Here is a 14116-nt window from a genome sequence, read left to right as displayed (position 1 = left end):
TCTGGTTGACCCTGGTGTTCGCCAGTTTGGTGCTCCCTCTGCTGAGCTTGGTGAAAATGGGGCTTGGATCCTGAGTCTCACCTCCACTGGGTTTGCTCCCAGTCTAGCTCACTGGGCTCACTGTTGTGACCTGGTGGGATAGGTAGATAGTAGGCAGAAAGATCTCCAAGTTGAAAACTGCTCCAGCACCCCACAGGCCTCCTCTGGATGAGGGACAATGGGGTTTGGGGCCAGTGCCCAGCTAATCTCTGCTGCACTTGGTATCTGTGGCCCAGGTGGGCCAGGCATATGGGGAGCAGAAGGAAAGGTCTCCAAGCCAAAAGTTGGGCCAGAGCCACACAGGCCTTCTTAAGATGGACAAAATTGGGCTTGAGTCCTGCACCCAGCTTACCTCCGCTGGACCTGCTGTCTGTGACTCAGGTGGGCCTGGAAGAGAAAGAGCAGCCAGAAAGATCTCCAAGTGAAAAGCTGGTCCAGAGCCACACCGCATCCTTGGGATGGGGGACAACAGGGATTGGGTCCTGTACCCTGTTACCTCTGCTGGGCTTGGCCTCTGTGAGCCAGGTGGGCCAGGTAGATGGGGAGCAGGGGGAAAGATCTCCAAGCTGAAAGCTGATCTGATGCCACCAAGTAATAATTTCAATAGACATAATTTATGAGTATTTTATTGAATAAAGTGAGCTTCTGTTTAATAGTTTGAACAACAAATACCCAGAGAATAAATTTGGCCTATGTAAATAGCCATGAAGGAAAGGATCAACACTGGAGTTTGTCTCATAGTTCTTTGATAATTTGTATTCCTAACTTTGTTTCCATAGTGAAATAACTTTTCTTGACTTTTTTCACTTATCACTCTGGTGCAAACATGTATTTATGAATTTTTTACATTCTTCATTTCAAATTATTGCACTGTTTTGCTAAAATGTATAATGTCTCATAGAACTATGATTGATAAACACGTGCTAAGTTAAAATAAGTGTTTTGTTTTCATAATGATTAATATAAATTCATTTTGGCTTATAAATTAGGTTGACTTATTTCTTGTACTATCTTAGACTGTCATATTTCTTCCTTCTATCAATAACTCTTATTGTCTGACTTGTCTTGTTTTACTGAAATGCAGTTTTGTCTTATCTCCTTATCTCCAATTAAGGAGATAAGACAAACTTTTTATTTATTAGATAGGAAGCACACTTAGTAATGTGCATAACAATCTCTGAGTTGTATCAATGTCTCATTTCATGAAATAAAATGCCTTAACATGATCTGTAATGCATTTGAGTAACTCACACCTTTCATTGGAAGTTGCATCTTTCCTTCTACAAACTAACTGTATTAAAGAAAAATACATTGTTTTTTACTTTATTTAAAACACATAAAAACATACATTGTTTTTTATTTTATTTAAAATACATAAAAATGTACATTGTTTTTACTTTATTTAAAATATTTGGAAAATATTTTATGTAGAGTCTTAGGAGAAACTACTACAAAATATCAACCCTTCTAAACTTTTTCAAGAGATTTTTCTATTACGTGTATGAGCATTTTGCCTGCCTGTATGTATGTATACCATGCACATGCCTGGAGCCCTAAGAAGTCCTAAGAGGTGGGTCAAAACCCCTGGGACTGGAGCTACTAGTGGTTCTGCACAATCATGTGGCTGCTGCAAATTACATTCCCGCCTTACTTTCAGAAGAAGTTAACAGTGTAAGATTCTTGTGAAATACATGTGGTTTTACAATTCAGAAGAGAATGTCCTATTACCTTTATATAACTATTCCCAATCTTTCTGATTATTTTCATAAATGAATCAAACACCAACACACGTACATGCATCTTAATTAACATAGTTAAAATATTTTGTAAGGATAGCTTTAGACATTACTCAAATATCAGCCTTATGGAAAAATGGCAGGAGGTATAAAGAGACACAAAGACAGCCCACTTGGTTTCTTCTAGAAGGAACACAATGTCCCTGTTATTGATCTTTAAATGTGAAGGCTTACATCACACATTTTGTAGGGAGAAAAAGTCATGGTTTGAAAATTAACCATCTTCAGAACAAACATAATACGGTGGAGCTAGTAGCTAGAAGGGAGGCGAAATGTGTGACATTGACTGGACACAACAAATTTGTATTTTTCCACCTCTAAAATGCACTTGATCAGAGTTTCATAACAATATCTTAACTTCTTCAAATAAAAACAGCTCTGGAGAGGGGCAAAACAATGAATTCAATCAGCTGGGATGCTGTATGTCCTGACACAGTCAGTGCAGTTCTCCAGTGCTGTGAAGATATTAGAAAAAAAAAAAAAAAAACCTTCACTGTCTTATTTTGGATGAAAAGGATGCTTGCCAATAAACTCAAGTATTGGGGGAGTGTGTGTATGTGTGTGTGTGGTCTCCATGGCTGTATTGAGCTTTTTTTTTTTCATTGTTGTTTCAGGATCCTTTTATTGCCTTTGAACAGCAGAAAGCAGGAAAGCACATAATAGACTGCAGACAGCTTGCATGCAACACACTGTCGAATGTCTCACAAGTCCCTTTCACAGACAGCATGCCCTGTTTACCATAGGCTGCAAGATTCCACAGCAGGTGCTAGAGAAAAAATTTCATTTCTCATTTGCTAGCTTGCAAATGAATAGGTTTTATTTTTCATAGTTTGTTTTTTTTTTTTTTTTCAGTTTTAACCTTGCCTGACATCTGCTTCATTTGGGCTGATGGAGTATAGGTGTGAGCTAATACTTAAAATTGAAAGGATGCAACAAGAAGAAAATGTATAAATTACGAGGTGAAAGCTAATCTTCTGCAGTTGGTTTGAATGGTTTATTACCAAGGAATAATTTGTTAGAAGTTATTTTATTAATGCAAAGTATTAAAGGAAAGGATAGTAGAATTTCCCTAATAAAATCTTCCTTTTTTTTTCTACAAACTCCCATAAAAATCAATCTTCTATAATACAGATAATAAGCACAAATAACACCTCTGCATCCTTCAATCTTGCACACTTTGAGTTATTAAAAGTTTTAAGGAAATAAAGACATAAAATTCTATCCCACACATTCCAAAGTAATCCCTCCTTTTCATGTTCAACATTATTAGCCCATAATTCTCAAGTGTATCACTCATGCTAACAGTAATAGCAAACACTTCTTCAGTGGTTAATTAAGGTTTAACTCTGTATTATTGATGAAGAATTTTATGAATACTCCTAAAATCTATTACTTTTTGGTTAAAATTGTGTTGGTTATGTTGGAAATAAATTCCTTCTCTATAAGAAGAAACCATCTAAATAAATTATACTGGTTTAAATTTAATTTTGCTTTGGGTGTATGTATTGTGTACCTGAGTGTATGTGTGTGTAATGAATACATTTGGGAGAACTGGATATCAGGAGAGTAGTTGGATCCTCAGGAATTATGTACACAGAAGGTTGTGAGCTGTAGCATGGGTACTGGGAACTAAAACCACAAACCGGTCCTTTGCAAGTCAACAAGTTCTCTTAATTCCTGAACCATCTCTCCAGCCCTTACTCATGATACAGAAGATATATTCTTATGCCACGTTTAAATTTTTATTAGTAAGAAATGATTTTGTCATTACAGTTTCAAATGCCATGTTCTAAATTGTTTTGACTGAATAATGACTTAAATTTTATTTGAAAATATTGCTTGGCTTCCATTTGCTTAACACAACGCCTATATCTTCAAGGAGTTCTCCAGTGCTAAGAGTCCATGTCCTAAATTTCCAGTTATTAATTACATGGTTAAAATTATTGCAAAAGTGTTCTGGAAGATAACAAATATTGTCTTCAAACAATGCTCAATTTTCTTACATCAGTTCTGAATATTTACTGACACAATCATTTGAAATACTATTTTTTAATTTACTAATTTGTAGATATTTTATTTAAGGAGCCATAAAATAAAATATCTTTAATCATATTGAATATAATTTGAATGTTGAGTACTGTATCCTCTCTTGGGCTATAAATTAATATTTTCACAAGTTTTCTTGCTTTAACATAACTCTTTGACATGCTCTTAATATTTTAGAAGTAAAAACTTCAGAGGGATATATTATAGTATAAATTATATTACACATTATATATTATATATTACATAACAATAATCAAATAAACAAACATACACAAAACATTGATTTAGTTAAGTCAAATATATAAAAGTAAACAACTAAGTTTTGTTTGAGTCTTGAGCACTATAGTTTTTTCAGCTTGCTCCACACAGACATAAGTTAATATAACTTTTAGTAGACTACATTGCTTTTTAAATTTATTCTTATCCATCACAAAACTTCTATGTGATACTAAGACAACCATATTTCTGTTGTTGACTAATGAATTTGAATGTATTGTTTAGAATAATTCTATTTAATGAGGCAGGGCACTGTGGCACATGCCTTTAATCTTAGCACTCTAGAAGCATAGGCAAGCCATTTAGACCTACAGAGTGAGACCAGAACAACACAGAAAAGATTTAATAAAGACATTATCATTACCATAGTTCCATGTCTAATATCTTGATAGGCACTGGACATAGTTCATAGATAAACATGTAATAAGCCAAATACAAAGGGAGTATTAAGAACTTGTTGTAATCTTTGAGATACATTAAAAAAAATACTTATCACCATTTCTATGCAGTTTCTTTTTTCACAATTAATACCCTCTATGCTATTTTTTCTGTTTTTTATTTTAATTTTTTAATATTAATTACAGTTTATTTACTTTGTATCCCAACTGTAGCCCTCTCCCTCATTTCCTCCCAATCACATCCTCTCTCACTCATCTCCTCCCATGCCCCTCTCCAAGTTCACTGATGGGGTGGTCCTCCTCCCCTTCCATTTGACCCTAGCCTATGTGGTCTCATCAGAACTGGCTGCATTGTCTTCCTCTGTAGCCTGGTAAGGCTGCTCCCCCCTCAGGGGGAGGTGATCAAAGAGCCAGCCACTGAGTTAATGTCAGAGAAAGTCCCTGTTCCCATTACTAGGGATACTGAGCTGCCATGAGCTACATCTGTGCAGGGGTTCTAGGTTATCTCTATGCATGGTCCTTGGTTAGAGTATCAGTCTCAGAAAAGACTCTGGGCCCAGATTTCTTAGCTCTGTTGCTCTCCTTGTGGAGCTCCTGTCCCCTCCAGGTCTTTTATCTCCCCCTTCTTTCATAAGATTCCCTGCACATTGCCCTGCACACTTGTTATCAGCCTAAGCATCTGCTTTGATACACTGCTGGGGGGTTATGAAGATTAGTCACCCTCTAACTAGACAGGATTCCTAGTGGAGAGAGGTGGAACACAAACCCACCCGCAAGAAATTCGACCCAAAATTTACTCTGCCTACAAAATATGCAGGGATAAATATAAAGCAGAGATGGAGGGAACATCTAACCAAACCCTGGCCTATCCTGAGACGCACCCCACTGGAGAGAGCCAACCCCTGACACTAACAATGACGCTCTGCTATGCTTGCAGATAGGTGCCTAGCATAGCTGTCTTCTGAGAGGTTCCTCCCAGCAAAGGATAAAACGGATACTGAGACTCACAGTCAAACAATGGGCAGAGCACAGGGAGCCTTGTGGAAGAGTTGGAGAAAGAACAGAAAGACCCAGAGTGGACAAGAGATTCACAAAAAGACCAACAGAGCCAACTAACCTGAGTCAAGGAGGGTCTGTAGAGACTAAAGCATAAGGTCATACTTCTATTCAGACCCTTTGAAGTGGGATGGGCAGAGCTGGCCACAGAAACTATATTCTCTGGCACACACGCAGTGAAAATCTGAAGCTTGCCAATTTTCAAATGAGCTTGAAAGAGGGTTAGCCTCTACTTTGCCCAACCAGTAATACTCAGTGAGAATGTGACCTGGTAAAACATAGAGACAGTTGTATTTAACTATGCTGTGCCTCAATCTTGTTGCTTAAAGCTACTGTGTTGGAGGAGTGCTTTGTTTTAAAGTCATAAGTAATAAATACATCAGAAAAGAGACCTCATAATGAGTGCTTATCAATAAACATAATAGATGTAAATAAAAATAATAGATTCAAAAATAATAAACAAAAAAGATTGATAGTATTTATTAAAGAAACTTTATGTAAGTAATTTGGTTACAGCCTTGGCAGTCTCCGCAAGACCCTCTAATGTAGAAAGATCTACCTGAGTAACGTGATTAGTAAAAAAAGAATATAGGGAACTAATCTCTTGTCATGAGGTATGCCCCCATGGGTTAGAGAAAAACAATGGGTATGCTTCTTTCTGCGGATCAGAGTGACACTGTTGTCCCGAAGAAGAAAGAACAAAATTTGGACAGCTGACTTAAGATATAGCCACCCCAGGCATAACCTCATATGCCTCTAAAAAGGCAGGGAAAGAATCTCCATTTAGCTTTCTAAAATTAGAGATCAATTTCTAATACGTAAAATTGTCTGACTTGCTCTATATATTTAGTTCCCTGTGTTATGCAAGGCTCACGAGACTCTCAGAGACCACCAGGAGACTACTCGATGCAAAACCTGAAGCTTATTCTTACCTTCTAACTAGAAGGAAAACCTGAATAACCACTTGGCAGTGGTAGCATACGTCTCTAATCCCAGCACTTGGGAGGCAGAGGCAGCAGGATCTCTGAGTTGAATGCCAACAAAGCGAGTTCCATGACTGCTAGGGTGACACAGAGAAACACTGTCTAGAAAAACCAAACAAAAGAGTTAAAAAAAAAACTCCATATAACAAAGAAATTATCCCTCTTATGTTAGGCATCTTCTTTGCATCGCAAATCAATACAAATCATAGTGGATTTTCACTATTAAGCGGAAACACAGGTATCTTTTGCTGTTTCTGTGAATTAGGTTTTCCTCCTCTGAGAGCTTCAAGAGCTGAAAAAGCAAAAAGATCCTTAAACCAGCTCTATTTCTCTATATTCTATACTTTTCTTTGAGATTGTAACTCAGAGCTCTAGAAATAGATGTGTAAAGAAAACAAGGTCCCTAACCTAGCCTTATATTCTTCTCAGTTTAAGTCCCATGACATAGAGATAATATTGTACCAAATTTAAAGAATTTAATTGGATCTTATTTGCAAATTAGGTTTTGAAGGACTCCTTGGTCTGCAAAATGAAATGTGAATTCTAATACTCTTAGGGTGGATGTTAGCTTTATAGACAAAATACAGTTAAGGAAAAGAGGAGTTCATAAATAAAAATGAAAAAAACTAAGAGACTTTACTTTATAAAAATATTGCAACAAAAAATATTGAAGTGGAAGTTTCTGGTTTCTATGGAGATTCTGTTGTGTCATGTGATGTTTTGCCAGAAGCTGTCTTGTGAGAGGGCATATGATGTTTTGATGCAAGCTGTCTCTTGCAAGGGTTGTGATTTTGGCCAGCTGAAAACATCTGCAGGAAAACTCTGAAGAGAGATGCATAGAAGCCCACTGGCAGTGAGACAACGATTTTGCATTACTACTCTTTGTAAGAAGCACATCGCTTTGTTGGTTTTCATTTTTCTACACTCCAGAGCAGAGAACTTCTTTTGACAATCTGACTGAGCTTTGCTGCTTTCGCTGACTCCTTCCAATTTATTGGAGCCTTGCTGAATCATGTTGATCTGTGTTGCTGTTTGGTGTTGGCATTCAACCTAGACTGCTAGTATCCAGACAATGAAGAGTGGACTTGCCCCAAGGAACTACACCTAAAAGAGTCCACACACCCCTTATCTAATAACCTTCTTCCTGCACCTCTGGTCAGTTGGTTGGAAGGGAAGCAGAGCATTTTTTTTTAAGTCTAAGCCTAAAAAAATTGTAGTGTTCAATAGGGGCAAAATTATTTTTTTTCTATTAGCTTCAGTCTGAAGTTACTTGAACCAAGAGGCAAAGAAACCATAGATATAGATGCTCAGAGCCAAGTCACTACAATTACAGAAGGAACTAATGACAGAGACCTCTCTCCCTTTCTCTCCTTTTGAGGTTAAAAAAAAATCAAAGGATTCTATGTAAAATTTAAAACTGAAGAAAGGCAATTATAGTGAGTGCTAGAAATACATAATCTACGCTAAAAATCAAAATTTACAAAAGCACTTTTTTAAACTGAAAAATGATCAGATCAATGAAAAAATTTTAGTGCTTATATAGGCTGCATGGCAAATTATCTATACCAGGCTACCAGTGTTTGCTGTAAGTCCTTAAATGGACTTACACAATTATCTCTTGCAAGTCATCTTTCTGTGAACAGCTTTCCTCACTCTGAGGAGTTGGCTTTCTTCAATGTTTTGTACCTTTGATTTCAGTCCATTTCTGGCAGCTCAGGTTTTTGAACCATAGAAATGTGGTCTTAACAAGAGCTTCTTAGCCTCAGGTTGGTGTGCAAGTACACTTTGAGGTGGGTAGAATTCTTGTTTGTGTCACAGCTTAGGTGTACAAGCTGTTCTTTATCTCTGCTGTCCCAAGGAATATATTTACAAAACACTACCACAGCTATGGCTCAGGAAACATCTCAGAAAAGGAAACAGAAAAACTGTTAGAGACAGAAGAACAGAGAGTTGGCTGTGAGATTGTGTCACCTGGTAATGGCAGAATCTATAGCCCTAAGCCCCACCAACATGATTGATCAAACATAAGCTTCATAAGAACAACACCAATGGACCTGCCAAAATAAATGAGGAAAAGACTATGAGGCCTCAATCCTACACAAATAACTACAGGCAACAGAGGACAGCTGGAAGCAGAAGAGGTAGTCTTCCTCAGAGAACAGCATAACAAATGGTTGTCCAGTGACAATGGTCAGCCTTATAATCGTACATATGAGGAACACTGTATGGACTGGGTAGGTTATACTTAGGAATGTACATGTATATACATACACAAGAGAGCAACAGTCATATTCTGCTCGGAAGACAGCACTACAGAGCATAGTCTACAGATTTTGCAGTCTTTCTGCCTTTTCTTCAGGGATGTTCCCTAGGCATCCATATGGAAGGTTCAGTAAAGATATCCCATTGAAGGGTGACTCTCCTATTATTAGCACCGCAACCATTTATTTATCTCTCCATTAAATGCTGCCCATTGTAAAAGGATATTTTTCTGATGAAGGTTGAGAATAATCCAGGTTTACAGATATAAATGTAAATACTCAAAAGGCAATTTGACATCGTGATAATTTTTCAAAATAATAATAGGTTCTACCTTAGAACTATGACCTCACAAGAGAGATTCTTTTTTTTTTTTTTTTTTTTACCAAGATTATAATACTAGGCACTAAACTCCAGTGGAGCAGAAATTTACATTAATGGTCTTACTAAGAAGTTAATATACCCATGCTGACAATTCCTGATGAAAAAGAAAAGATTATTAAATATAATTAAACCTGTTGATATATACTTATAATGTCATCACTTGAGAGCCTGAAGTGAGATTTATGCTATGTGGACTACAAATTAAAACTCTGTGTCAAAAAACTTAACTGTCAATATTCATTATAAAGAAACTTATATAATCATAATTCAATATTGGCATAGTGTAACCAGGAAAGATATAAAGGGCTGTATATCATAGCCCAAATGGACTTATTCCAACATTGAAAGTTCAATTTAGTATAAGAATATTATTTAAGATTTGAAAAAACTTAGGGAATATCAAGAAAAAATTAAAATTGGCAAACCTTTAATTCACAAAAGGTTCCATTAATAAATCTACAGAAAATATCTTATTTTGCTATGAGAAATATCATTCCTGATGAGAGGTAATATTATATTCATTTCCTGAAGGACAGTAGTATAGAAATGATATTACTAAATATTTTTTAAGTTTTAATATTAAAATATAATTACTTTGTTTCTCCCTTCTCATTCCTTTCTCCAACCTTTGCTCATTTTCACATCTTAGTCTTTAATTGTTATTTTTACAAACACACTCGGATATATACTCAAGCATACTGATATGTCTACTGATATTTCATTACTTGTTCATTAGTGCAAGTCAATTACCCTCTGTGCACAATTAGCACACAATATTATAAGGAATATGCCAGAATTTACCAGAGGGTTAAGTAAATCCTACGTGAATAAGTGTGGGAAAAAACAAAACATTGATCATACATCTTCAATCCAAGGAAACAAAATTGTTGTAAACACTCTTTTATACAATAACATTCATACCCTATACTTCTTCATTGTCCTTCAGATACAGAGAAAGGTTCCTATGTTTTCCCTCTGGAGCTGATTGTGCTTCCGTGTGTATAAGAAACCACTTTAATTTGCTCTAGTTTTCCCTCCTGAAATTTTCTTTTCTAGAATCTTTCCAGAACCGTGAACAGTGGTGCTTGTGCAAAGCCTGTGCTGTCCCTTAAGTGACCTATGCATGCAGAATCTGAGTGTCAGTAAGCAGCATAGATCACAACTACATACTTTCCCTTATATTTCATCTTGCTTGAGCAAATATAAAATTATCATGAGAACTTTGGGTTGGGAAGAAAGATGGGAAGGGGATCCTGGGGGGTGGGGAGGGGCTGGGCGAGGAGAAGGAAGTGACTGGGAGGTGAGCAGAGATCTGCAGGAGAGGTCTTGGAACCATGAGGAGAGATAAATCAATCGTCCTAAGATATGACTGAAAGCAAGTATAATGTTGGAATTCTGAATGGGAGGAAACTACGCTGGCTTGGAGGTTTAGGATGGAGTAACTATTGGGCAGCAGCGTTGTGTTCCAGGTTAGTTAAGTAAATCCTAGTCTCTGCGTGGTGGTTTGGATATACAGCTGGTTTAGGAATAACTGCTGTTAACTCCAGATAAATTAATAATAAATATTAATATCCAATAACAGTCCCCTTAATGAGCTACTTACTTACAAACCTAAAAGGTTTCACACTTTGGACAGAGTTCTACGGCTGAGCCAGCTTGCTTTCTGCTTTTTACTTCAGAAATAATCCTTGTCCTTCAGGTGAGGCAACCTAAATTTAGGTGGACCACATCTGAAACTCCCTCTCCCCAAATATAGTGAGACTAAATTAAAAAAAAAAAAAAAAAAGGTTTTAGAAAAGTAGAAAGAAAAAATACATGTAGGAGTCTCAAGATGGAAAGAATAGAAAGAACAATGAAACCAGCACCTGGAGTCTGTGTCTGTTAAGAATTTCAGTGAGGTCGGAATAAGCAAGGTGTATACTGCTCTGTTAGTGAGCCTAGGATGTAGACAGTTCTCTATCTGCTCTGGGCAGTCAAAAAAAAAAAAAAAAAAAAAAAACAAACTCAAATAATGAATAATATTCCATTACTGTTGTAAGTGATTATCAGTTGAAATCTGTTCTCGTTGGCTATGAGTCTCAGCATCTGCTTTGATCCCCTGCTGGGTGTCTTTGAGAGGACATTCATGGTAGGCTCCCATCCAGTTCTCTCTCTTCAATCACTCCCAGTGTCTATTCTGTTTTCCATTCTGAATGAGAGTTAAACATCCTCCTATTTAGTTTCTTTAGGTCTGTGGATTATAGTATGGCTATTTGGTATTATATGGCTAATATCTGCTTATAAGTGAGTATATTCCATGTGTGTCTTTCTGGTTCTGGATTACCTCACTCAGCATGATCTTTTCTAGTTCCATCCATTTGCCTGCAAATTTCATGATTTCCTTATTTTTAATAAGTTCAGCAATTTGTAATTGCTAATTTGTAAATGAATTTTTCAACAGATGATAGGATGATTTATTATATTAGGCAAGGTTAAAACAGTATTTAAATACATTAACATGAATTTCAAATTAATAATCTTAAATCAGCCTGTACAATTTCAAATTGTTTTCTTTTTTTTCTTCAGAGGCAGAAAAAGAAGCTGACTATTCACAATGAATTCATCTCTTTTTCTTTGAATACAGCTGCCACTCTCAGTGTGGAAAAGATAGGGCCTGAGCTCAGCAGAAACTGAAGTGTTGCGAGAAAAACACATACTTGACATTGCATGTCTTTTAAGTCCAAAGTGGCAAGACTCTTGAGCACAAAAACTTTTAACTTTACATTTGTCAAACCAGGTTTTTGTAACTTTTGTACCTCAGAATTCAAGCTGGCACAACCAAATTTTCTAAATATGGAAAAGGTCAGATATGCAAAAACAGTAGGAAAGAATCTTTCTTGATTTTCATATGCGCAATGTGAGTTGGCCTTGGTTTCCAAATCATGTGCTGAATATTTCAGCTCATGGCAACCACATAAAAACATAGCTAGGACTCAGCAGAGAATTGCAGAAAAACTATGTCACAATAATGTGTGCACATTAAATGGCAAATGGAAGATGTTTGGCTCTCCTTATAATCAAAGACTGCAGAAGGAGCAGGACAAGGAGGAGAAGGAATTCAGATGTACACTGGCTCATCGGACAAGCATTTGATCAGCACATAAGGAGCACTGCTTTCAGGCTTTGGGTTTTCTCTGTTTGAACATGGAACCTGTCCTGCACAGCATCTTCACCACTGTAGTAGTTGCAGAGTTTATTTTGGGGAATTTGAGCAATGGTTTGATAGTGCTGAAAAACTGCATTGACTGGGTCAATAAAAGAGATCTTTCCACAATTGATCAAATACTAACTATCTTGGCAATTTGCAGAATGGGTCTCATCTGGGAAACACTACTTGTTTGGGTTAAAAATCAATCCATTTCATCTATTACCAGAGAAGAATTTAAAATAATTCTGTTCAGCTGCATACTATCTAGCCACTTCAGCGTCTGGCTCACCACAGCCCTCAGCATCTTTTATTTACTCAGAATAGTTCACTGCTCCTGGAAGATCTTTCTTTACTTGAAGTGGAGACTTAAACAATTGATTGTAGGGATACTGCTGGGAAGCTTGGCCTTTTTATTTGCAAATCTGATGCAGACAGCCATCACTATTGAAGAGTGGTTGTATCAATATGGAGGAAATACAAGTGTGAATCCTATGGGGACTGAGTTTGCCACATTAACAGAGCTGATCTTGTTCAACAGGACTATGTTCTCTGTAATGCCATTCTCATTGGCCTTGATTGCTTTTCTCCTGCTAATCTTCTCTTTGTGGAAACATCTCCAGAAGATGCAGCTCAATTCCAGAGGACACGGAGACCCTAGTACCAAGGCTCACATGAATGCCTTGAGAATTATTGTCTCCTTCCTACTGCTTTATACTATGTACTTTCTGTCCCTTCTTATATCGTGGATTTCTCAGAAGCGTCACAATGAACTGGTTCATATTATTTGTGTAATAACTGAACTCATGTATCCTTCAGCTCATTCATTTATCCTGATTCTGGGCAATTCTAAATTAAAGCAGACTTCTTTTTTGGTACTGAGGCATCTGAGATGTAGGCTGAAAGGACAGAGTATCTCAACTACATATGACATCCAAACAACAGGCTGTTGTGTATTCTATATAGCAAAGAAATCTATGTGGAAATAGTTCAAGGGTGTTTTATACCTTCCTTAACTTTTTGTATCATGAAAGTCATATAGAGGGAAACCGAACCAGCCATCTTCTGTAACCAGACAAGGGTTACATTGGTGGGACTAGGTCACCAACCCAACCACAAAAGCTTCAACCTACACCCTATCCTGCCTGCAAGATGTGCTAGGGCTCAAAGACTGTGGGGCTGGCCAACCATTACACTAGCCTAACTTGAGGCCCATTCTACAAGAGGGAGTCCATGCCCAACACTGCCTGAATAGCCAGGAACCAGAAAGTTGATAACCCAGAAACCTATGGTATAACCAAATATGACCAAAAATAATAATGGTAAAATAACAATATTTGATGAAGTAATTCTTTTTTATTTTTATTTTTTTAATATTAGTTATGAAATAATTCTTAATGATATTCTGTTCTACTCATTGCCTAGCCTAAACACCATCAGAAAGGTTTCCTCCAACTGCCGATGGGAGCAGATGCAATGTTTGCACAGCTGAACATTAGGTAGAGTTTGGGAAACTCTGCAAAACATGGGTAGAAAAGATTAAGAGCAAGAGTGGTTCAGAATATCAAGAAAACACAACCCACAAAATCAACTAAACAGGGCTCACGGGTTCTCCCTGAGACTGAAGTGGCAATCACAGAGCTTGCATAATTCTGTGCATATATGTCTACTAGGTCCTCTGCATGTATGTTTTGA

General features: G+C 37.0%; 1 protein-coding gene across 1 annotated transcript; it reads left to right on the top strand.

Moving 5' to 3' along the window:
- Positions 1–12420: 12420 nt before the first annotated feature.
- Positions 12421–13410, top strand: LOC129679798 (taste receptor type 2 member 124-like). Its single transcript, XM_055611248.1, has one exon. The coding sequence runs from the start codon at positions 12421–12423 to the stop codon at positions 13408–13410; it is 990 nt and encodes a 329-aa protein (XP_055467223.1).
- Positions 13411–14116: the final 706 nt, after the last annotated feature.

This window comes from Psammomys obesus, unplaced genomic scaffold (assembly GCF_907164565.1).
Source record: "Psammomys obesus unplaced genomic scaffold, mPsaObe1.curated_primary_1811, whole genome shotgun sequence".
NCBI classification, from domain to species: domain Eukaryota; kingdom Metazoa; phylum Chordata; class Mammalia; order Rodentia; family Muridae; genus Psammomys; species Psammomys obesus.
Note: the sequence above shows the minus strand (reverse complement) of the source record. Positions and strands in the feature narration are given on the sequence as shown.

Excerpts from the sequence above, each read along its gene's own strand:
- LOC129679798 (XM_055611248.1), top strand. The coding sequence starts at position 12,421 with ATGGAACCTGTCCTGCACAGCATCTTCACCACTGTAGTAGTTGCAGAG.